Here is a 26,633-nt window from a genome sequence, read left to right on the forward strand (position 1 = left end):
GTCTGAAACCAAGGAGAGGAAGGTGAGCTGAAGTTAATTCCTTGTTTAGTATGACCCATTTAGTGCCTCTCCTCCCTTATTTAGAAAGTTACAAACTGAAAACAGGGTTTGGAATAGGATACTGTCTCAGCCATTGAAGGGGCAGGGTTCTATTGTAAGGGATTAGAGCAAGTCCTAGCAAAGAGGCCACACGGAGAGATTTCATTCTTCCTGCATGTTCAAGTGCTATGAAGTGGCTAGGTCCTTCAATCCACTACACAGATCCCCTAGCAAAAACGTCCTCTCTCAGAGGGACTGCAGTGTCCATAGACACTATCACAACCCTGTGAGAAGATCCTACAGCATCACTGGACCACTAAGCCCTGGTCTACACTAGGTCTTTAGGTCGAATTTAGCAGCATTAAATCGATGTAAACCTGCACCCGTCCACACGATGAAGCCCTTTATTTCGACTTAAAGGGCTCTTAAAATCGATTTCCTTACTCCACCCCTGACAAGTGGATTAGCGCTTAAATCGGCCTTGCCGGGTCAAATTTGGAGTACTGTGGACACAATTCGACGGTATTGGCCTCCAGGAGCTATCCCAGAGTGCTCCATCATGACTGCTCTGGACAGCACTCTCAACTCAGATGCATGATTGTTTGCCGTTGCTCTGACGCAGGGAGGGGTGACGGGTGACTGGCGACACGGCTTACAGGGTTGGCTTACAGGGAGTTAAAATCAACAAAGGGGGTGGCTTTACATCAAGGAGTATTTCAGGCAGGACTTCACGGAGGGTTCCAATAAGAAATGGTGCACCTAAATTATTGTTCTTATTGGAACAAGGAGGTTAGTCTGGCCTCTGATTGATACATGGCTAGATTTACCTCACTGCACCTTCTCTGTGAGTGACTGCAGTGGAATGAGTCCCCTAGACGGGAGGGCGGGGGTTTGCAAATGAGTACAAAACAAATCTGGTCTATTTCTTGTTTTGATCCACTCCATCTATCTTTTACATCTTTGGCTGGCAGCAGACGGTGCAGAAGGACTGCATGCCATCCACATCTCATGGCTGCTCGGCAGAAGATGATGCAATAGGACTGCTATCAATCCGTATCACCTGCCTGCTCACCATAAGATGGTTCAATAGGACTGACTGCAGGACTAAAGAGAATGACCTGATCAAGTCACTCCAAATTTAGTCCCTGCGCCCATGTCTGCCCAGGCGCCCCTGATCGACCTCACAGAGGCGACCAGGAGCACCTCAGACATGACGATGACGGCTACCAGTCCTATTGCACCGTCTGCTGCCACAAGGCAATGGGTTGCTGCTGCTGTGTAGCAATGCCGTGCCGCATCTGCCAGCACCCAGGAGACATACGGTGACAGTGAGCTGAGCGGGCTCCATGCTTGCCGGGGTATGGCGTCTGCACAGGTAACTCAGGAAAAAAGGTGCAAAACGATTGTCTGCCCTTGCTTTCATGGAGGGAGGGAGGGAACGGGGGCCTGACGATATGTACCCAGAACCACCCGCGACAATGTTTTAGCCCCATTAGGCATTGGGATCTCAACCCAGAATTCCAATGGGCAGCGGAGACTGCGGGAACTGTGGGATAGCTACCCACAGTGCAACACTCCGGAAGTCGACTCTAGCCTCGGTACTGTGGAAGCACTCCGCCAAGTTAATGCACTTAGAGCATTTTCTGTGGGGACACACACACTCAAATATATAAAACCGATTTCTAAAAAACCGACTTCTATAAATTCGACCTAATTTCGTAGTGTAGACATACCCTCAGTAATAGCAACCCAGTTGATGTTGCTATCTTATTTAAATATCCATCCATGTTTATTATAACTGAGCTATTTTTTCAGTGTACCTCTTTCACAAACTGTTTGTGCTTGCTGATCCTGGATGCCATCTCATGAGCCTAGAACCTCAATATAGCTTTTCTTGCAAGTGTTTATCCTGACTCTGTGTGGTCTACATTTCTTTCCCAGTTCTTCCCAAAAGTCACCCGTTTAGTCACACCATTTGATTTTTCCTGCTAATCAATTAACATGTTATTTCTTTAAAATAAATGTGACGTTGCACAGCTGTTTTAATGCATAAATTAGGCTTCACAAAAACAATTTAGCAAGTGGTTTTAACTGTGTGGTTTTGTGCAAAGATATCTAAAGGTACAAGACAATTTCACATATCACAGAGAACAAAAGATTATACCACAAACCTTGAATAATCATAAAATCTGGAAAAAATTTAGTGCTAAGAGTATAAAATGATGTTTCCACTTTATCTGGCTTGTTATTGTATTTAAATTTCCTCTTTAAAAAAAAGAAAACACATGAGCCTCAGTATAAATTTACTGAAAACCCCTTTGCCAGCAATTAATTGTACACTGATGGAGACAAATGTCCATTTTGCCATTCTGCTTCACATCTCACCTTGTATGTTGTACGTGGGCAGCATGGTACTAGTGATTTATGGAACTTTCAAGAAGGTGTCATTGCTGTGGCAATTAATGTATGCTTCCTGCTGCTGTATACAATAATTGCTCCTGGAAATTAGATATTATTCTTAATTTTCTTCACAGTTTGTCAAGTACAGGTTTGTTGTCATAGCTGCCATGACAAATCAAGTGACCTTGCACAGCACAGTAAGCTCATGGGACTGGCCTATGATAAAATTTCTACACAGCAATAAAAGAAATGTGTATGCCACACAAGACTACACATAATCTCTCTGCCTGACAAGATTAATCTTGATTGGTCCTCGAGCTGAGAATTTGCTAGGGTCAGTTCTTCTAAGTGAATGCACAACTTCATTATATGCGGCAATAAAAATAAATTTGAAATTAAAAGTATTCCTACACTACAGAGTAGAGCACACAAACCACATATGTCTTATCAGATTAAAACAAAATACATAGGGATTGAGTCATTGAAGCTGATGGTGGGAGATATATATCGCCCATCCCTGTACCAATAAGGGCCATTGTGTTGTAGCTCAAATCTCAGTTCTAGGGAAACAAGAGCTGTTGCATTCACTTGCCCTTCCTCCAGGTTTCTCACATCACATGGAAGGGAAGCTTTAAAATCTGCCTGGAGCTCCTTAGTAGCAGCATGGCAGAAGCTACTGTGGGGCTGTGCTGAATCAATGGAACCTCTGGCCTCCTTTGCTGCACCTGCTGCATCCAGCGTTAGGGATGTGTGGGTCTCTTGCAGGTCCAAGGTCCCATGGCAGAGTAGATGTTATGGCTGATTTTCCAACTCCAACTCCCTGCCCCTGACTTTTTCTGCCTTTGAGTCCATCTACAGCAGTAGAAACCAGTGTAGACCTCAGGCTGAATTTAACCCATAATTTTTAGATTCTGTGTGTACTTTAAAATAAAAATGAACTATTTTGGATTCCCACAAAACTATTATGTGTAATGACAGTGTGAATAAGAACTTGGATTTGTTTTTCAGAATAATTTCTGTGGAGCTACCAGAAGATGCAAGACAATTTGGTATTCAATTCAGATGGTGGCAACCATATCATTCTTCTCAGGGAGAAGATGTATGGGCTATCGATGAGATCATCATGACCTCCGTGCTTTTCAATAGCATTAGTCTAGACTTCACCAATCTAGTAGAAGTCACTCAGTCTCTGGGATTCTACTTGGGAAATGTTCAACCATGCTGTGGCCATGACTGGACCCTTTGGTGAGAATGTAGATCATTTGTGTTGTATTTAAGTAGTTAATTTTAATATAATAAGTGAATAATATACAAAGTGATTCTTTTCCTTGTACTAGTAAGAGCTAATTAATTTCTGTGTATTAATCTTTCTGGAAACCATCATTTCATTGTAATTATCCCCCATGTACACATCCCTAACAACAATAGAATCAATGACCTTTTCTTAATAAGGAGTAAATTTTACACTGCATTACACAGAGATTTTACATTTGATGAGAACTATGCACATACAATACACTTCCTGCACAGTATGTTGAAAGTTGACCCCCAAATAACTACAAATGATAATATAAATGCATCTGAAAACTTCTGTTGTTATCACTTTAACTCCATAATACAGAATAACCAGTAAAGGACAAATAATTATATTTCTGCATTTGTTTGCATGGACATTACAATTATTCTCTGGAACAGGAAAAAGGTCTGCAATGTTGCAAGTAATTTTGTCTGGCATTACTGTTTATCTAGGCGTCTATACTGTGCTCAGTATTGGTATAAGAATTGCAGTCAGGGCTACATGCTTTCTTGTCAAGGGTGCCCCCAGAATTTTTTAACGTGATATACCCAGAAACATACGAAGAGCAGGGAAGGAGAAACAGCATATGGATTTTTATAAACTGATTCCCACTCATTCCTTTACTATCCAGCCGTTATCAGTTGGTTAATTTTCTTGTAGTCACCATTGCAAAATTTAATCTTAGGGAGGGATTTGAATGAGCAGAAGGTACTGTAGCAGCCTTTCAGACAAGCTCAGGGAAGAGATTAATGCATAGGGGAAGGCATGAAAGAGTTTAAAGTTCACTTTTGAGCTGTTGTTTCCACCTTTGAGTAATTTTCAGATCCAGTAGCTTGGTAGGATCTTGTCATCTTAGCTGGTATGGTATTGCCTAGATATACCAGTGAAACAAGTCTAATTAATAGCAATGTGACTTGAATAGAATCATTTTATTTTACTGAACAGTTTTTTAAATACTCTTTCAAATTTAATTTCATAATACATATTTTTGTGCAATACTAAACAACATTCTTTTTGTAAATCGTTAATATCTGTTCAAATAAAGTTGTGGAGTATCTTAATATAATACAGAGGTCAATGTAAGATAACAGTAGTTTAATTTCTATGCTTTGATCAAACCCCAAGCTACATAGTTTCATCTGAGTCTGAGCAACATTTTTAACCGACTATGGCTTTAATTGGTATAGATACATTTACTTTGCAAAAGTGCAATCATAGTAATTATAAGAACCCTCAAGGAAATATAAATAATTGTAGAATCCCCAAGGACACCTAGAACAGCACCATAGGAGTTTTTTTAACAAGTACATTTGAGCAATCTGATTTGACTTTCTGATCAACTCTCAAACTATAAGGAGTTCACTTGGCTGTGGGAACAACACACAGTGTGCTCTGGCAGTGATAATGAGACTGTAGAAGCAGCTTTAACTACTTTAATAAGGACGAGGAATGTATTCACTGCTCATTAAAATGGAACAACATGGCAGGACTCAAATTGTTTGCATGTTCTTAATCAAAGAGTTAGCATGAAAGCCCTCTAATGACATTGTTCTCCCTCTCTTATCATTAGACATATATAACATATGTGGTTTTTCAAGATTATATGGGAAAGCAAAAGTTCTGCTTTATTTTCCTCTAAGACCACATCAAAATTTTAAAATTGCAGTACTGAATTCAGTGTCTTATTTACAGCCATGTCAGTAGTTTTCTGTAGTGGTAAAAATGTTGATCTTTTCTTGTACCAAATAAGTAAGTAAAGCTTTTGGAATACCAACATTTTGTTGCTGGATAAGTATTCTTCAGGCTCATTGTAAGATATGAACTATGACCTCCACTGACCTTGTTTCTCTCGAGGGAAATTTTTAAACTTATAACAAGTCTGTACAAATGGCTGGTAGTTAAATTAATTATTGTTGGCTTTTCCCAGCTGAGAGTCCATTTGGTTCTCATTTTCTAACTCATGACTTTCCATGAGCATGGGTTGCTGTAGCACTGAGAGTGTTCTCCTGAGAATACTCTGACAATTGCTTTTTCATTAGAAAAACTATAGTCAATATGAAATAAATCATTTTACAGCATGTCATCCGAAAGCACATTTTCAGTGGAGAGAAGATTGCCTCTAATTGTCTGTGAAGCTTTCATTTCTGGCTTGGAATCTATAAATCTGGAACTATTTCTACTTACAGTTTTGGGAAAGTTTCCCCAATAATCCCCAATTTTATTTTAGGAATATTTGCTTTTATTGTTTGAGGTTTTTTTGTGATTATATATAACAAACAATCTAAATTTGCTGTTTATAACCTGTTTGACATCTGAGTCATATACTTTATAATAGTAAGTAGATTCAACATACGGAAGGGATCCAGGAAAACACTGAGTGCAGAGAGTTTCACTTTCAAAAACAAATAAGTTGCATGCTTCTTTTTTGCAGAATGGTCATATACAGGCATGATTAAGCCCATATTTTTTTTATTATAGTGAGAGCATAATATGAACTGTAATATTCATTCACCTCTCTTTGTTTAACTGGAGGTAGTTATCAAACTTAACTTAAAGCCTTTTCTTTGGGATATTCCCATAGGTGTAAATTAAACTAGCTGCATATGAATAAATCACATTGGGCCAGATCATGAAACTATGATTTAGCCCATAAGGGAGAGTAAATGGCTGTGCTGTGCTGGGAGGGAGATTGTTCATAATGGGCCAGATTCACAATCAGTAAGGAGTAAAACTGACTGGACAAATCCTTACAATGTGAGTGCATTATACACGACTGAGATTTTGCTTGTATTTCATTGGAGACTATTCCTTTTATTTTAAGCATCAGTTAAATATAATTAAAATATAATACGATGATATAGTTAGGGATTATCTATGTATATCAGACACAAGGGGATGTAAAATGCTAACACTTCTGTTTTCTTCAGTTCGAGCAAGATTGGGCCCAATATGGGAGTTTGGAGTCTGGCTGTTATGTTAATATTCTAGGTCACTTTATCCTTATCACTCAGTTATATCCATGTGGCTTTCTATTATTCCTGGAAGTACTGGCCTTGAAAGTGTAGTAAATCTGCAAATCCTATCACAGTTTACAAAGACGATTGGCTGACATTCGTTGTGATATAATTCCCAGAAGTACCAATTAGTTCCGAGTGCTTGCAGGTAGAATGATTATTTTGAGGGTACATGTGGGTATTGGCTTTTTCTCTGCCTGCTCATCTGTAATTATATACATAACTAGAAATCAGTTCACAACTAATATTTATAAAACCGTGTTTTTAAATACACTTCATGTAGGTCTCTTTCTATTTATTTTTGTACCAGGTACATTAGTCTATCTTTCTATAACATCTTCAAATGTATTCCAACTGCATGTTTCCCCACACAAAGACCGCATTAACTATACTAGCAGTAGAGTCCAGCTGGAAACAGGTACACTGGAGAATTGTAGGGGAAAGTAGTGGGAAAAGAGGTAGAGATCATATCTTTAATGCTACTGTTGTTTAGCTGGAGGCAATTTGTGGGTGATAAAGGACTCCACAAGTCCATATTGCAACTTCCTCCAAGTGAAAAAAGCTTTGCTTGGACAATCATAGACACAGACTATTCTCCTTTCCTATAGGACACTTCTTTTGGAATTTCATTTTAGTAATGACCTGTGAGTTAGATAAACCAAGATTCTCTTGTAAGAATTTTTTCTGATCTATGTACCAGTATTAACGAAGAGGTGAAGTTTTCTCTGAGATCAGATATCAACTTAAAGGGTTTAACAACGAATCCTGCAGTAGTTCACACAGTCAAGTTTGACACTTGGGTTGGGGGGAGAGGCTTTCATTTTAAATTCCAGGAATGGGGTGCATACACCCATCAGTTTCAGGAAGGAGGATTTCTCAACTAACATGGATAGGGGATCTTCAGATACTTACTCAGACTTACTACTTTCAATGTCTTTATTTTGTTCAATTGAACTATTGTGACTTTGCTTTACTGATCTCAAATTTTGCCAAACTATATATACATATAACCCTCCGGTAATTCACTCAGAATAAATGCAGGATATGCAATACAAATATGCATTGTGGATATTAGTTCTGGAATGTATAGTGGAGAAAGTAACTGTGCTTTTGTCACAAGGTGATGGTATTCAAATGCACTAACTAGTAATATATGTAAGAAAGACATTTTAACTAAATTCATGTTTTGTTATCTTCATTGTCCAGTATTCATCTGAAATTACTTTACCTACATGGTGAGCACTGTGAAGCAGAGACTTTCTTCTTTGTTGTTTATCTGTAGCATACCTGAAACTTGATTAGGGTTCCCAGACACTACTGTAACACAAAAAATATCATAATAACTTATAGTTCAGTGGTTCTCAAACTGGGGGCAGGGGTCTACTAGTGGTCTGTGAAGACCATGCGTGGGTCTCTTTCTTATGTGGTAGTCTGCAGAATGAAAGGTTTGCAGATGTAAAGCTGTAGTTAATACCATAATCTTTCAGAATGTTACCTTTTGAGCTATTTCAGAAATGAATTCTGATTCCCTACCTTATCTCTCAGTTTTACAGGAGATTCTAAATTAACCTCTAGCATGCGTTATGTGGAAACACAGTCCATGCAAATTGGAGCTTCATATATGATACAGTTCAACTTGGTGATGGGCTGTGGCCAGCAGTTTACTCCTCACATGGACAACCAGGTGAAATTGGAATACTCCACCAACCACGGCCTGACTTGGCACCTTGTTCAGGAGGTAAGGCAGATTGGCTAGTAACTTTTATGTTTAGTGACATCCTGCTTTTCATAACATTTGCAAGACCATTGTCTGGAAGTCTGAAATACAAAATTATGGAAGAAAGGGATTAATTTATAGAGGAAAAAATGGGAACGCTTATGACCACTACAGCATAGTGAGTCCCACCTTTCCCATGCTACTATTGTAGTAAGATATAGCTGCTATTTGCCGGAATGTGGTTTTGCATAAATTCTTTCTGCCGTCATGCTCAGTCATTCTGTAGACCCAAAGTACATCCCTTCTGGGGACTAGTAATGATATATGAAGCCTCTTACCTCAAGTCACTGGTTCAAATCAAGCCCAGGGTAATAGTGACCAACAGTGAGCACCACCTCTGGCTTGTTATTTGCTTATGTGAATTGATGTCTCAATCCTTTTCCTGTAACAAAAGTGTGATTATTGCATTGGTCCTTAATTTGCATCCTTGTTGTCCATGTCAACAGAGAGACAAAACTCTGACTAGCCAAGAGAGTAAACTAACATCTTATCCTTGAGCTCCCTAGATGGCAGGTTTAAGGGAGTTTTAGAGAAGCATGTACTGTGCAGTACCGATCCTGCAGTTATGCAGGGAGGATTTCAGTGTCCAGGACTCCAATCCAGCACTTTTCATGAGTAATATAAAAGTTTTTCTGTGTCATGTTGTGTCTTGATACTTTATTTTGGGGGGCAGAGTAGATAAATGGCAGTAGCCTAAGGTTTAAACAGTGCATTATTCTCACTTCAGTAATGTTTCATTGATTGAAATAGTATTCAGAGCAAAGCAATACATACTGTACTTAAATGGTGTTCATGTCACTTCTACTTGGAAAGCACTGTAATAGTCTCTACACATAGATCCTATTGGCAGGTTTTGGAGTTTGTCCTTGTCTTTAAGGAGAGATCAATTCCCTTTAGTTTTCAATGTCCTTGTCCTGTCTCAATTGAGTTGAGTTCAGAGGAAAAGCCTGCAGCTGAATCATTTTTCCCACATCACCAAGTGTTAACATGATGAAAGGATAAGAGTGGAGGTTATTTGTGGTATGCTGCAAGGAGGTAATCTAGCCAGTAAACAAAGCACTAATTAATTAAAATGTCTGAAAGTTCTGTTTGCTTCTCACTAAATGATCAGACTGTGTTTATCAGACCTTTTATGAGAGATGAAACAGAGAAAATGTTTGGAAAATTGCTAGAAGGAACCTCTTTCTTCAGAAGAAGTATTCAAAATCACATAACAGAGCTATGAGACTTTTGGTCAGTATTTTAATATTTTTAATGGATGGCTGGTGTGATTTTAGATTCTCCTATTTCTCTAAAGATGATTGAAAAACAATATATATTGAGCTTCTTTAAACTTTAAATACAAGTATTCTCAGTCACTAAAAGTACTTTCAAGTTATGATTCTATTGTTTGTTATATAGCACCCAAGATGTGCTAGGTGCTTTCCATTTAAGTCAGGTCCCTTCCTTAAAGAGCTCACAGTCTGAGAGTCCACACTGTAATGAGCTCCATGTAGGTGGACCCCTGCACCTGGGCAAAGCTCATTGCAGGATTGGGATCTTCAGATGAAATGAAGACAAAATATTATTAATTATTTCTTAATTTAGCTTTTAAACACATATATAATTACCAAAAAAAACCAAGTTTTAACTCCTACTACAGAGTTACAAGTAAACATCTGAGTGCTATTTATATAAAATAGTCTTCGAGCCTGTGACGTACTTGTAAAGTAGAAATGCATTATACCCATTTTACGTATAAATCAACTGAGGCACAGCAACATTGACTAACTTGGCCAAGATTACACAGCAAGTCAGAGGCAGAGCTGGAAAAAGAACCAAGGAGTACTGACTCCCAGTTTCCTGTTCTTTCTACTAAGAAATATGGCACAGAATAGTGAGAGTAATACTGAAAAATAGAAAAAGGGGTTATGCTGAAAAACAGTGAACAGTAAAAAGTTCTCGGAGAGATGATAATGAGCAGGAAGTTAAACCAATTAGGTGAATTTTCAGCAGCAGTAGAATGAGGAAACTGAATACTTGCATAAATAAAAAGGGAAACAAACAATTTAGAAGATATTGTTTGAGTGCTGTACTATAATAGCGACACCAAAACCACACCCAAGAGTACTGGACACTGATGTGGTCAACAACTACAGGAATGATACAGAAGAACCAGAAAAGATAATGAACTTACATTTATTTTCACTATAAAAAGAGGTGAGGTGAAGGAGGTGCATAACATTGTAAAAAGGAGGCTGTAGACTAAACTGTCTATGAATGTGAAGGAATCACATACAGGAGGACAGCAAAAGGACACTAAAGGGTTTTTGGAGAATTATACCAAAGGCGTCTGTGAACATATTGAAAAATATAATTAGACATCCACACGGAGGAGAAAACATCACATGGTAATAATGCTAGACCTGCTGTAAATGGGCCATATGGTCTCTTCTATCCTAAACTGTTACTATTATGAGGTTACCAAAGAAAGCCTTTGGCTCGTCCTAGGATCCTTCTGGCTTTCAGTTCTTTGCTCTGACATCTGGACCACACAACCTCCGGATTCACTGAATGTGATTCACCTTCCAGAAAGAATTCAGTTCCTAATGTTGCCTCCAGATTAAACCTGATATTGAAACGTTTTATTTTAAGGAATGCCTTCCAAGTATGCCTAGCTGTCAGGAGTTTACATCAGCAAGTATCTACCATTCCAGTGAATTCATGCAGTGGAGGAGAATTACAGCCTTGTTACCACAGAAAACTTGGTAAGAGACTACATATTTTGATGTAATTATTCACTTAACCTTTACTTTTATCACAAGGAATAAGCCAAATCCTGCTGCCCTTTCTCAAGCCAATGGATGTATTGTCTGAGAAACGGCTGCTGGATTTGGCCCAGATACAATACTTTATCATTGACTATCTTTCTAACCTGATTAGATTGTGAAGTATTGGTAAGAACATCAAGTGTTTTTTCAAAGGACATAATACACACTAAAACTCTGATCCTTTAATGCAGTGGTTCCCAAACCTGTTCCGCTGCTTGTGCAGGGAAAGTCCCTGGCGGGCCGGGCCAGTTTGTTTACCTGCCGCATCCGCAGGTTCAGTCGATTGCGGCTCCTAGTGGCCGCGGTTCGCTGCTCCAGGACAATAGGAGCCGCTGGAAGCGGCGCGGGCCGAGGGACGTACTGGCCGTTGCTTCCAGCAGCTCTCATTGTCCTGGAGCAGTGAACCGCAGCCACTGGGAGCCACGATCGGCCTAACTCTGTACTCTCCATAGGCTGGCTGAAAGTCATTTCATCTGTACGTCTCTACATATTTTGTATAAAGTATCGGTCAAAAAATACTAAACATCACCATTCAAAGGCCAATGAACAAATAGTTAGATTATAATAGTCCCAAATCTACAGAGTGCTGAGTGGCCTCAGATGTCAAATTTGGGAGGCCCAAGGGCACTCAGTAGCTTGCAAGAAGCTTTTCACGCTTTTTAGAATTCAGGTCCGAAATAAGTTGTTTTTAAACTCAGTAGTAAGACATACAAAGTACCTAAAGTTATAATGTAAAATGTGCAAGTGATGTTAATACAGGCATTTTTTCATTTTAGGTTTTCTAGACATATATGATGACAGAAGAAAATGATTCCATTTTCAATTTAGGAGACATGTTTAAAGGGAAGAGTCGCAGTGAAATAATAGTCAAGTTACTGGTTTATGCCATGCATAAATAATTAATATATCCCAATTTATCTTGTGTCTGAAAAGATTTCCTTCTGTTAGTAGAGTTTTGTATGAAATTAAGGTACAAATTATCACTGTGTAATGTCGACAGACCCCAATCGGCGTGACCAGCACCAAACCTGGGACCTTGGAAGCTTGATGCATGAGCTAAAGGACCTATCTCTCTTAGCCAAGGCTGTAGCAGACTTATTAATCTCCAGCTGGTCCAGCTGCTATTAAAGGGAGATAGAGTGTCACATGAAGCAGGCATGGGTGCTGCATTTTACTTCCTGTTCATAAAAATGTTTTTTCAGTAAACTATGACATGATATTAAGTATTCCAGTTGAGGGGAAAGGGGAAAGTGATGCCATGGCCAGCACCCAAAAGTAATGTGATACTCTGTACTGTTCTCAGCTGATATTATTTTTTTCCTTCGTTTTCATCAGTGAGGAGTGGGGATAAGACACAACTACACAACTAACACTGATGAGATTAGTAGTAGTTTTTTGTTTGTTTGGGTACTTGCTAGTATAAAGGAAATTTCTGCCCTTGCAAGTGTGAGATGTGCTGTGGGTGGGTACTGGATGTGCAGAGGGCCCGTGAGCCATCTGGACTGTACAGAACAGGATGGCTCAGGAGAAAGGGTGAGGAATATGCTCTGCAGTGCTCTTTACTAATGCTCCAAAAAGGAGCAATGTGCACTGCCCCTTTCTTCCTCCCCCCACCCCTCCCCATGAAGACCAATATTAGCAGCAACGTGTACAAGACAAAAGATTAGCCATACCCTCTTAAAGTAATGGAGAACTGCTAGGCACATTAGCTGGGCCTCTGCCTAGTGCACATAGGAATGCTAGATCCATGTTGCCCTGCTTGTGCACAGGTGTGTCCTGGAGGGAGAGAGGCTTCCCCTCTAAAGAGAAGCCAGAATTTTGCTCAGAATATTGACATGAACTATACTCCTTTCTCAGAGAAATCAGTGAGGATTGGAGGGGGAAGATGTTCCTCAGTAAGCAGTACAGGTTTGGACACCTTATATGCCTCAAATCAAAATTATATAAATAGCTGGTTTCATTTTCCTAATTTCTTCTTTTAAAAAGAGCCAAGGGAAAACATTTATCTGCAGGAAGCTATTAAGAGAGCTGTGAAAAAGAATAATCTAGCATTTATCTTTCCCCCCATCCAGCTTTATTGTGTCCCGAGGCCCTGTATAAGCTGCACAGCCCAGGGCGGAGCCCTGGGAGGAACTGTACCAAGCCCCTCTTCTGCTAGAGGATGAGAGAATATGTCAGTCCTTTCTAAGATGCAGCATAGAGGGAGTAGCTAAGCCGTGGCATCACCTACTCCAGGCCCTTCTGATCTCTCCCCACCCACTTGTTCACCCCCTAGTTGCACTGAGGACTGGACCCAAGCTCTAGGTAGCCCTAGTGCAGCCAGGTGGGGAGGTACCCTTACTCCCCCTATATGGCCATGTTAGTATTTGAGAGCACAATTTAGCCCTTGATAAATACAAATTTTAAATAAATCAGCAGTTCTTTTTATCATTTGACCCCATGTACATATATTTTTATTATTGTAACTGTTAATTCTGTAGGTTTTCTGAGATGAAAATGTAGCAGTAAGTCCATTCAGTCAATCTAGTGTCTCTATTACTTACTTGGGACTAAATCCTTAAATTTGCTCTGAGGCCACAGAAATGCAATTCCACTGATGTTGGCCATTGGTTCAGTGAACTACATGGATCCTCTGAATCAGAGTCTTGTGTAGGTAGGAGCCACAACCTCTACTAAGGCCCAAAGCCAAAGGTGATAGTCAGAGCTGTAGCCAGGGTGTGCAGGGATGCTCTGTGTTCTGCCTCTACTTTCTGAGAGAGGAATTTTTCCTGTAATGCAAAGTCCTTTTGCTCAGGCTTCGAAAAAGGAACTAGAGTTGGTGCATATTCACTGTGGGACTGGATGATTTTCCTTTTCAAATGAGTCATTTAAACAGTGTCTCTCCTTGGCGTAAACCTTTTTTAATCTTCTGGTATTTTTATACTGACATATGCATCTGTAAATGCAGTGCATCCACGTAATCATGGTTTTACAAGGTCCCTGTTTTAGCTGAGATCTGTTGGATTAGAAAATCTGTTATAAGGAATCTAATTGCATTGGGAAAATCAAATGTATGCACCTGTTCTCTGAAATTATATTGTACGTGAATTGAACATTTCTAACACTGATGAAAATTTATTTCAATTTTATGAAAGACATTTACATAAGAACAGGCCTTAATGAGAAACAAACAGCTGCCAGTTTGCTGACTTCATAAACAAATCAACACCTAATGACTGAATGAGAGTTTCAGGATAATTGAGTAAATGTAATTACAGTATCTCAGAACGTAGCAAATATAATTTTGATCAGCCTCAAATTTGCATTGGCTCCTCAAGTTTCCTTAATACCAGGAGAGAAGGCAGCATTATTTTAAATTACATATCACAAAAATTCTGTAAGAAAGAGGAGAGTGTTTTGCTTGCAGTACCTTTTTCTGCATTTGGGAATCAGTATGATTTCTTTCATTTTTCTAACTGTAATGCCATAACAATAACTTAAATTTGACATTAACCTGACTCAAATGTAATATCATCAGGAAGCCAAAAACAGATTTCGAGCCATAGAAAAAGTATAAAATTTGAGAAACAGTTGTGACAAATTGAAGGTGCTTTTCCCCAGTAATTATTTTTATATAAATCTTTGATATTACACTTTTTGTTTTAGTAGGTGGCCAAATGGTGATTGTCCGGACAGCCAATTTTTTATCACTGAGAATGCAGCTGACACTCCGCCTTTTATTGTTTTTTCTTTAATTAACATGGCTTTTTAAAATCTTGATTACCATTTTTAATGGAGTAATCCTTTTAAGCCGGTTGTTACCTTGAGCTGCAGTGTAGCTTTGGAGAGCTTTCAAAAAGTATGGGAGGGACTGTTTTTTCCGTTAACACTGCTCTTGCAACCAAGAGTTTAGTTTAAATACATTTTCTTTAATCCAGACAGACACCTAGATATGTAACAGCTCTTATTATTCAGAGCCATGTGACAGTCATGTTCATTTTCATATGGTTCCTTCCAATCACTTCTATCCAATTTACCACTGTGCTGTGGTAAGGAACCAATCCGCGCTGTTTGTCTTGCTGCAGATCACATTTGCATGAACACTCACATTTTCATTACAATGATATAGCTGGCTTGTTGAGATTCCAGCACAATGGCTGAGAAGCTTTTTAATTTTTTTTCTTTTTTAACAAAAAGACAAAAAAAACCCCAGCATTCTGTTCTAGTCCTAGTCAGTGTAATGAGTCATCTCAGAACCTGATGAGTGCTGATGACTCATCCCTCAGCCTGAGCCTGATGATTCATGCCTGAGCATGATTACCTGAGGGCTCCTCATCAATCAGCCAGGGCTCAGCCACTCCACAGGTGCAGGTCTAACCAGGTGACCCCAAGCCCGGGATATAGGCAATGAGAGCACTCACTCCAGTCCGCTTAACATCACTACCTCGCTAGGAGTATCTCCTGCCACTTGGTGGTTCTGACAGACAGCTCCTAGTCCTGCTCCAGCCTTGTTCCAACCCCGTCCTTAATTCCTGCTCTGACCCTGGCTTAAGTCCCCAGTGTGACCACTAGTCCTGACTGCCACAGTTCCAACCACTAGTCATGACTGCTGCTGCTTTAACTACGAGGGCTGATCATCTATCAGTTTCTGACAGTTTGAGTAGGCTGCCTTCTTTTGTGCCCAACTCCAGAAGCTGAGATGGAAACCCCTGGAATTATGTTTATCATTGAGATCACAGAGATGGTCCAGAGTCTTCAGGATCAAGTTGTCCAATTGCATCTGGAGAATGCCTTCCTCCACTCACAGATCCCCACAGCCACAGATAACCCCGTTACCGTCAGCCATGGTATCTTTGGGACACAGCCCAAAGGTTTCACTGCCAGAAGGATTTGATGGGAACCACCAGAAGTTCTGGTTTTCTTAATCAGTGCTGCCTTTTATTCCTGATGAGTCCTGCGACGTATCCTGATGATCAGTCCAAGGTGGGGCTTATTATCAATTTATTGACTGGTGAAACCCTGGACTAGAGCTAGCCACTCCTGGAACAGGCCAGCCTGATTCTCAGTCACTTTGACAAGTTCATCCACACCTTCTCTGTAATATCTGATTATCTGAATTGTGCCCATACCATCTAAGCCACACTGCTGTTTCTCCAGCAGGACTGTCAGCCTGTGTCTACCTATGCTGCCCATTTTCAGCATCTGGTTGCTGACAAGAGTGGAACATGGTGGCACAGATTCAGCATTTACTCCAGGATCTGAACGACGACAGGAAAATGAATTGGTACAGGTCAAACCTCCCATTAGTTTGGATTTGTATATTGAACTGTGCCTCCAGATTAAGAGTAATTTGTTCGAACGATGCCAAGAAAAGAAGAGGTCGTGCACACAACTCCAGCCTCATCCTGTTTCATTCCAGCCATCCTCTTGAGCTGCCCTAGAACTGGACCCTATGCAGACTGATGTGAAGTGAAGACACCTCACTGATCAGGAGAAGGAGCATTGGCATCAGAACAGCCTTTTGTACTGGGGGGGGCCTACTTTGCCATTGTGTGCCCCTTAAATCCAGACCTTCAGCAGACCCAGGGAAACAATCATGTCCAGCCCCAATAGAGGGTTTGCATCTGGATGTAACCTCACAGTTGAGTTCTCCAACGAAGTCCCCTCTTCTGCCCATATGTGTCTTGGCAGCCATGAACTGTCATCCTCTGCACCTGCAGGTCTTTCTCCATCTCTGGGTCTCTGAGGTGAATTGAACCCAGCTTGTGCTAGTGAATTCTGGTGCCTCTAGCAATTTCATGGATACTGGATTCACTAAGGTTAATCAGCTTCCAGTACAAAGGAATCCCACCCCAGATCTAGTGGTAAAGATTGACGGTAGCATGCTGTCCTTTTGTTCAGTTGTCCAATAAACCATGCCCTTCCAGGCTGAAATCCAAGATCACCAAGAGATTCTGCATTTTAATTTAATTAAGTCACCACATTCTCTGACCATGCTCAATATTCCATGGCGCTCAGTGCATGATCCACACATTTTATGAAAGATGCTCAAGCTATGATTTGAGTTGAGCTATTGCCAGAAATCATGTCTAGCTGAGTCTGGGCCAAACAGAACCAGCACTGAGAAACCCACTGCCTTCTGTGACCAGCAGATTAAAGGAGTTAATGGCACATTAATCCCTGCAAAATATCAAGAGTTTGCTGATGTATTTGATAAAAGGAATGCTGATACTTTACTCCCATGTAGACCCTAAAATTGCCCCATCGATCTCCAGTAATGGGCTAAACTTCCATTTGGACAAATTTATTCCTTATCAGAACCAGAAATACCTTGATGCAAATCTTGCAATGATCTTCAGCCATCCATCAATATCTTCTGCTGGGGCCCAATTTTGTTTATGAAAAAAGAAGAATGGCTCCTTGTACCTTTGCATGAACTATCATGCCTTGGACAAAATCACCATCAAAAGCAAGTATGCTTTATCTTTGATCAACAAGCTGTTGGAAAGAATCAGTTCCACAAAGGTATATACCAAGTTCGATCTTTGTGAGGCTTACAGTCTAGTCTTATTTGGGAGGGTAACAAATTGAAGACAGCATTGCACACCTGTCACGATAATTTTGACTATCTGGTTATGCCTTTTGGTCTCTCCAATGCCCCAGCCACATTCTAGCTCTTTGTCAAGGACATTTTCAGGGATGTTTTAGGCTAGTTCGTGATGATCTACCTAGATGGCATCTTCATCTTCTCAGAAAGGTGCATGTTTCCTGACCCAGGAATATACAGACCATGAGAACCTGGAGTACCTGCAAACAGGAAAGGCTCTCAACCAGCCTCAGATCTGGTGGTCCTTTTTTTCTCCAGGTTCGATTTCACCATGACCTGTTCCCCAGAATGGAAAACCCAATGCACTGTCCACAAGGGTGAGTAGCTGGACAAGAAAAATATGGCTCCTGAACGTCCCATAGTATTTAAGCCTGCCATTTCATCAGTGTGATGGTGAACAATGGCTTGCTTTCTCATGTGAAGCCCCTGCTACCCCATGATCCATTTGCAGTAAACCTTATTTCAAGTGGTATGACTTAGCTCCTAACCCGAAATTCTCTGTCAAGAATGGAATTCTTATGTTTAAGAACCAGATCTATATCCCCAGTGGTGAACCACATCTAGCAATACTCCAGCTATGCCATGACTCATCCCTGGATGGCCATTTTAGCCACTGGAAAATGTTGAAGCTGGTCTCTTGATATTTCTTGTGTCCAAAATTACATTCATCCATTGAGTCCTACATTGAATCCTGTGATGTCTGTGCTCGAACAAAAAACGCCTGCACCAAACCCATTGGTGCTCTGATTCCACTGCCCGAGGATTACAGTTTGTTTCACACTTCTGGCAGGAATTGTTCAAGTTCCTGAATGTTGAACTGTATAATTTCTCAGCTTATCACTCCCAGACTGGTAGGCAGACTGAACGAGTGAACCAAATTCTGGAGCAGTACCTCCATTGCTTTGTGAATTATCATCACCATGACTGGGTTCCCCTCCTTCCCTTCGCCAAATTTGTGTACAGTAATTCCAACTACTGATCAACCCCCAGACTCATTTTTATGCCAACTGTGGTTTCTACCCTCGGTTTCACTGGTCCATGCCACAAGCCTCCTATGTACCTGCGGCCTCTGACCTAGTCAAACACCATCACTGCATCCAGGAAAAATTGAAAACCCATCTAGATTCAGCCCAAAAAGATTAAAAGTGTTTCGCTGACCTTCATGAGCGAGCAACCCCTCAAATCACAGTTGGGGATAAAATATGGCTCTCAACACAATACCTTGACTCTACTCTGCCTTCAAGGAAGTTGGATTATCGATATCTTAGCCCATTCTGGGTCCTCCAAGAGATCAGCCCTGTGGTCTTCAAACTCCAGCTGTCTAAGGTGATGAAAATGCAGCCAGTATTCCACATCTCCTTGCTGAAAAAGCACATCAATAACTCCTTCCCCAGATGAGAACAACCATCACCTCCACCCATCATGGTCCAGGGGCATGAGGAGTACCTGGTGAAGCAAATTTTGGATTCCAAAATTCTCTGAGGGAAGCTCATGCACCTTGTTGATTGGGAGGGTGATGGTCCAGCTGATCGTTTGTGGGAGCCCATTGAAAACATACATGCGCCAGATCCACTTTGAGTATTCTATCAATTAGACCCTTATAAGCCTGGTCCAAAGACCTCTGGTAGACATCTTTTGAATGGGAGGAGGGGAGGAAATGTAATGGGTTATCTCTGAGCCTGATGAGTACTGTCAGCCTGAACCCAATAAGTGCTGCTGAGCTGATTAGTCATCCTTGAGCCTGATTATCTGAGGGTTCCACATCAACCGGGGCTCAGGCAGTCCACAGGTGCCAGTCTAACCAGGTGACCCCAAAGCCAGGGATATAGGTTCCCAATGAGAGCATCCACTCAGTCTGTTCAATATCACTATCTTGCTGGGAGTATCCCCTGCCACTTTGTGGTTCTGACAGACTGCTCCTACTCGTGCACCTTGTTCCAATCCTATTCTTGATTCCTGCTCTGACTCTGTCTCTGGTCCCTGGCCTGACCACTAGGCCTGACCACTGCTGCTTCAACCACTAGCCCTGACCATCCGCTTCTCAGTTTCTGACAAAGTGATCAAGCTGTTTTCACATGAGCTGTTTATGATAAGACTTTGGCCACATTTCTGTTGGTCTAAAAAGTTCAACTCAATACACTTACCACCTGTAAATATGAGAAACAAATCTCATGCCATTGCTAAATGAAAGGACTTCCTTTCAAGTCAATGCACCAAGTTTTAGCCACAACACTCTTTAATAGTTACTGGAGTTGCAGCTATAGCCCAGCACACCATGTTAAGAATAGAGACTATGTACGCACTTCCATTACTCTTGCTCAGTACTCAAACTCCACATTGCAGTTGGCATAAATCCTACTCCACATTCAGAAGCACAGGGCAGGTCACTGAAACAGTTCCATATCCAGGAAGATATGTCTGGAGGAGAGGCTTCTTCTTGTGGGAATGGTCACCTCTGTTTGCAGGCAATGCAGTGGCACCTATTGGTCTGTCACTGTTGGCAAGTTGCAAAGCATCTCCTGCACAGTCCATTAGTCCCGGCTACAGTGCTGTGCAGTGCATGGCCGGATGCAGCATCTCTGCAGTGCTGCCACATAAAATGTGGATGAACTTTTAAATTCCGCATTCCATACATTGCACAACACTCTGCACAACAAGAGATGTAAACTGTTACCAGTGGGTCTGCTGGTCCTGTCACTTGTGCAGAGCAGTTGAGAGCCTGATGGTGTAAAATCTCTTTGCTTTCACCTCTCAGCCCTGTGTGTCATGGTATCCCCGGGCTGTGCACCATGGGCAGCCAATCAGGACAACTGTGGGAAATCAGGAAATGCCTTTTATTCTATACCTTCTAGATTTTTTTGCTACAGGAAACTGTGTCTAGGACTCATGCTTACTACTTACATAATAGAAAACATGCAGTGGAAGTTAGGTGCTTAAATGCCTTTGAAAATGTCCCCCACAGGTTCTAGTGCTGCATAATTGAGTTTTGTGAAGCAATGATCATCATTTAAAAGCAAGGGAATGTAGAGATAATGCTTCTACTCCAGTAACTTGGAACCACAATATGAGTTAAATAATCTCTCAGTGCATTTAAAAACAGTCTTTTACAAAAAATATTCCTCCTTGTGGTCAGTGGGTTTTTTATTTCTTTGAATGCAATAAGAGCGAATACCGATTGTTATGGTTCTTCTTGTGGAATTACAAATTGTGATCTCAATGAAGTGCAAATGATTAAGGTACCTTGAGGAGCACCATTGTTCAATGAGCTTTAGTGTTCCTTGATATACTTCAATGAATTTTAGAAACACAGTTCTAAAAATTTAAAGGATTTTGGGCGGGGATGGAAGGACTCAATGGCACATTATCTTCAGGTCACCGGCAAAATAAACAGTAAAAGCTAACTCGGAATGTTTATGGACAGTTGTGTCTGTATGTACTTAGGGAGTCTTTATTCTGTGGATTAAATGAAGTGATAGGCATTAATGGATCATTCATAGCTATTATGATGTAACTTGTCAATACATCATATCCTGAAGGAATATTTAATCTGCAAACTTGCCCAGGTGCTTTAACTCTATATACTGTAAAACTCTGACTATATTTTTGATGAAAAGTAGTTACTGAGAATGGGGGGGGGGGGCGGAAATGATTCATTTGGGTGAAAAAGCAGTGCCTACAGCATTAAAGGTGAACAGAAACCTTTAGCTGAAGGCTTTAAACCAAATTCTAACTATCACTTAAATCAGGGGTGGACAAACTTTTTGGCCCAAGGGCCACATCTGGGTATGGAAATTGTATGGTGGGCCATGAATGCTCATGAAATTGGGCTTTGGGGTGCGGGAGGGGGTGAGGGATCTGGCTGGGGGTGCAGGCTCTGGGGTGGGGCCATAAATGAGGAGTTCAGGGTGTGGGAGGGGGCTCCAGGCTGGGGGTGCGGGCTCTGAGGTGGGGCTGGGGATGAAGCATTAGGGGTTCAGGAGATTGCTCCAGGCTGGGACAGAGGGGTTCGGAGTGCGGGAGGAGGATCAGGGCTGGGGCAGGGGGTTGGGGTGTGGTAGAGGGTCAGGGGTTCAGGCTCCAGAAGGCACTTACGTCAAGCAGCTCCCAGAAGCAGTGGCATGTCCCCCCTCTGGCTCCTACGTGGAGGAGCAGCCAGGTGGCTCTGCATGCTGCCCTATCTGCAGGCACTGCCCCTGCAGCTCCCATTGGCCACGGTTCCCGGCCAATGGGTACTGCGGGGTCAGCACTTGGGGTGTTGACAGCGTGTGGAGCCCCCTGGCTGCCCCTACGTGTAAGAGCCAGAGTGGGGACATGCCCTGCTTGCCACATGGAGCAGGGCAAATCCCCAATCCTGCTCCCCAGCTAGAGCACTAGAGCGGGGCAAGCCTCAGACCCCATTCCCCAGCGGGAGCTCGAGGGCCAGATTAAAACGTCTGGAGGGCCAGATGTGGCCCCTGGGCCATAGTTTGCCCATCCCTGACTTAAATGCTCAAATAAACTCCCAGAATGTACTAAGATTCCCAATTTTGAATTGTTTAACCTTGTTGCTTTGTTCATTTTTTGAGTATCAGGATACATACACTTCCCCACAAGTGCATAGACATTTTGATATGTCTGGCTATAGCTCTATCACCTTTAAACATCTTTAAGAAAGTGAGGTCTTCCTATGCAAAAGAAGCCTTCACTTTATTGTTCAGTTGTGGGTGGATTTCTGTGGTTCTCACTATTATATATCAAATCAAAGAAAAATATGTTAAAACAACATTATTGAGGTTGCAAAGTGAAGCACACAAAAGTTAAGAAATGCCAAAATTAAGGATGCCTGAGCAATCTTACTTTAGCTCCCTTATGTGTATACATTATGAGACAGTCTTTAATTACATAATCACATATTATTTTTCCACAGATCCCTTGCTTCATTCAGTGTTCAAGAAGCACGGTGCTCAACTAATCAGCAGCTATTCAATATTTTGTTTTAGCCTCATTGTTCAATATGTGTCCTCTGTCTTATTTACAGCACACTATTCAGACTCTACTTTGAAGACACAATTGTTAATTTCCTGAGAGACTTTGCTGTGGAGCTCATCAGTATAGTATCCAAGGGCTTCACAAACATTAATTAATTTATTTTCACAAACCCCTCCTCTGAGATGGTGGAGTATTATCACCATTTTACAGATTGGGAGCTCAGACACACAGAGATGATGGTAAAATATATCCATTAATTTTGGGTGTCCCATTTGAGATGCCTGGGACCTGACTTTTCAGAGTACTTAGCATCATATAGTACTTTTTATTTTCAAGCACAGCTCTGTGCTCATCACTTCTACAAATCAGGCCCAGGGTCTCAGGTTGTCACCTACAAAATGAGGAACTCTCACTTAGTGGCCAACTGGGAAAAGTTTGGTGTGGTGATTTGCTTAACATTACACAGGAATTCTTTGGCAAAAGTAGGGGTAGAATCCAATTCTCTAGGACAGCATTCAGCCATGAGACCCTCCTTTCTCTCCCTACATTCCCCTGCCTCATTCTCTCCACATCTACCAACTTCAGGAACAAATGAGCTAGGGGTCCTATGGACAACAGCTTGCTTTAACATAATCCTGATTCATCCCCAAGGGAGGTCCATCCTGAGCACTAAATGAGGCAAGGGTCCTGAGGGTAAAAAGGTATATGATCATATTGTTAAAGACGATGTCATACTGCATACATGTATAAAGGGGCACAGGCATACTTAATTCTGGCATTTCTTCTTTTTAGCGCTTGACTTTGCAACCTTAGTAACATTCTTTTAATATTTTTTATTTTGTTTTCTTTTGTTTTAATATGGCCAACGCTATGTATTTTTCTCTAGCCTTGGTCTCAGAAATGGCTGAAGTGGAGAAGTCAGATTACCAGCACGACAGAAACTACAACCACCACAAAACCTGGGTTATGGGTGGGGAATGTTACACCTTTAACACAGGGTTTGGATTTCATTTGGGTGCCTAGCCAACAGGGGGTCATTTAAAAAATATTAAAATAAAAGCAAAAATATATTGTGTAAAACATGTCTGCCTCTAAAAACCGATTAAAATGTCAGTAACCAGATCATAAATTTTTGTAATATTGTCTCAACAAAGTGAAACTTTTGTGTCCAGTAAAAATGACACAACTGTTAGTGACTGGAAATAACATACAGAAATTCTAGTTTTATGTCTTCTCATGCTCACAGAATGTTACTGAATAGAAGTTTGCTCCTCTTCATGAAGTTTTTAAACTTAATGTTTCTGTTAAGCATAAAGCATTTGAAGCACCTCTGTAACATTCCTCAGAAACGTCATGAATAATTGGATTGTCCCTCATTTTCTCCTGCACATAAGGGTGCTTCTACCTAGAAAATTAGTTTATCAAAATCTATGTTCAGTTGTGTCAATCTCTTACAAGTAGAACTGTAGAACTAGTTTATTCTGTATTTCTGCTTTGTTGCATTCTAGCTTCTTGCAGAGAGTTGTGTAAAGCATTACAAATAAAACAATTTTGTTATTAATTTTCAGGTCCAGTGCTACACGTTTCCGTTGGAGTCAGTGCTACTACACAGTCCAAGATGAATGGGCTTTAGACAACATCTACATTGGACAGCAATGTCCAAATATGTGTAATGGACACGGCTGGTGCGACCATGGCATATGCAGGTACTGCACGTTTCCCAGTTCCTCTGGAAATGGTGACTCTGAATGCTGCTGGGATTTTATGTATTGTGTTATAAGGATGTTAGTCACCTAGAGCTTTGGAGATGTATCTTTCAATCATTTAAAATCTAAATAAATAAATGAAATAATGTGTTTGTTAAACCATTATGGCCAGAACAAAAGCCAACAAGTGCTCCAGTCCCCAAAAGCAAAGCAGCCATATACCTGGTGGATCCAGGCTGTGGAAGGATCCGTCAGTGGCGTAAGGACCGTTGTAACTGCATCTACTCCAGCATCACCATCCTGTCCCAGACATAGGGGATATGACAGGGGCACTACTGTGACCAGCTGATCCCAAGTTGTCAGAGTGGACCCCGGGTGGGTACTATTTGGCAGCCAGTATCACACTGAGCTGTCTTTAGGCTTCTGTGACTTACACCAGGGACTTGGCTAGTGTCTACTGGCCTCAAGATCATCTAGATACCACAGTGACTGGCATGTTTTTAAATAGCTAGAGACAGAAGATATGATGGTATTTTTAAAAATTATGTAGGTGGTGGATATAGAAAAAACATAACCAATTAATGTTTATCTGCATTGTAAAAACATAGAAAAGTATAGTCGACTAACAAATTTCAAGACCACTTGGACACTGCAAAGTGGTGCTCCACATCATGGCCAGAACTTCACAGGGACAGCAGGGATACAACTAAGATCCATCTACACCAAAAGTAAATGCTCCTGCCATGTGAGCAGGAAGAAAATCTCTGATAGCTGTTAATATTCTAGAACCTAAGACACAGAGTTGAGCTGTGGTACATGTCCACACAAGATAGGTCATTACAGGAGAGATTTTCTAAATCACAAATGGACGTTAGTAACCCAAATGCCATTGACTTTCTCTCCCCACAGTATCATTCATTTACCTTCCATCCCAAAAGAGTGTTTTGACTATATAAATGCAGGTATAACTAACCACTAAAATGTAACCATCTTTGGTGGGAAAGAGACAGCAACACTACGTAACTGTAAGTGGAGGGGAAGTTTTGATCATGGTCACTAGGACAAACCCCTGTTCTTAAATATCCCATAAAACTTTTTGTAAGGACAGATTTTTAACAGTTTATGGTCCCTTCTGTATATGTATTGTATATGCTCCAATTCCAGTTTGCTAATACACCCTCCCGTTTGCACACATGCAAATCAGGGATTGTGCAATACACAGGTCAGAAGATGTACAGAAGTGTGCAGGCCTGTTTGGAAATTTGGCCCTTAATACCCCTGTGAACAGAATAGCCATTACGTTTTTGTCTCATTAAAAAGATCTACATACATAGTAGCTTCTGTGTATCTGTTTCAGAAGGGCTGAACTGACCACGCCAGGACCTGAACTTGTGATTCCAGGGAGTCTGATTATTTCACATCTAACTTAGAAGGGCTGCTGCATTGTTTTAAAGTAATTGTGGATAACATCAAGTAGAATATGTATGTATCTTTAGGAGCCTGGTGTCTTTATGCTTCTCTCCAGGTGTGATCCAGGGTACCAGGGCACTGAATGTCACCCTGAGACTTCCCTCCCTTCAACTGTAATGTCTGATTTTGAGAACCCAAATGGTTTGAAGACTGAATGGCAGGAAGTTATTGGGGGAGAAATTGTAAAACCTGAACAAGGCTGTGGGGTCATTTCTTCTGGATCATCACTCTATTTCAACAAGGTACATCCAAGAGTTGGGTAAATTAGAAACACTTTACATATATCTTTAAATGGAACCTAATATGGTTGTACGGCAACAAAGAAGGAGATTGGTGGTGTGTGTTAGAAAGCGATACAAGAGTAGATGACATGCAGTACGTAAATGCAAATTAGACAAAAATATGGAGACGTGTGCAGAACAAAGCCAAGTTAGTCTTTTTACAGACAAAAAGGATTGGGAATGCAGACATTGATTGTTCACCTAAGAAATACCATGTGTAATGGGAGGAACTAAAGGATCAGTGATGTACCTGAGAAACTTGCATATTAATCCTGCTATTGTTTA

At 41.0% G+C, this 26,633-nt stretch overlaps 1 protein-coding gene across 2 annotated transcripts in view; it reads left to right on the forward strand.

The window, feature by feature from the left end:
- RELN (reelin) overlaps positions 1 to 26,633 on the forward strand; it is a 452,196-nt gene that overhangs the window by 313,100 nt on the left and 112,463 nt on the right. For both annotated transcript variants that reach the window (XM_074942520.1, XM_074942521.1), the window contains exons 20-24: positions 3,448 to 3,684; positions 8,296 to 8,488; positions 11,162 to 11,274; positions 24,460 to 24,597; positions 26,123 to 26,309. In XM_074942520.1, the coding sequence (XP_074798621.1) occupies positions 3,448 to 3,684; positions 8,296 to 8,488; positions 11,162 to 11,274; positions 24,460 to 24,597; positions 26,123 to 26,309 (868 nt within the window). The remainder of the gene's footprint in view (positions 1 to 3,447; positions 3,685 to 8,295; positions 8,489 to 11,161; positions 11,275 to 24,459; positions 24,598 to 26,122; positions 26,310 to 26,633) is intronic.

This window comes from Natator depressus, chromosome 1, assembly GCF_965152275.1.
Source record: "Natator depressus isolate rNatDep1 chromosome 1, rNatDep2.hap1, whole genome shotgun sequence".
Taxonomy (NCBI): Eukaryota; Metazoa; Chordata; order Testudines; family Cheloniidae; genus Natator; species Natator depressus.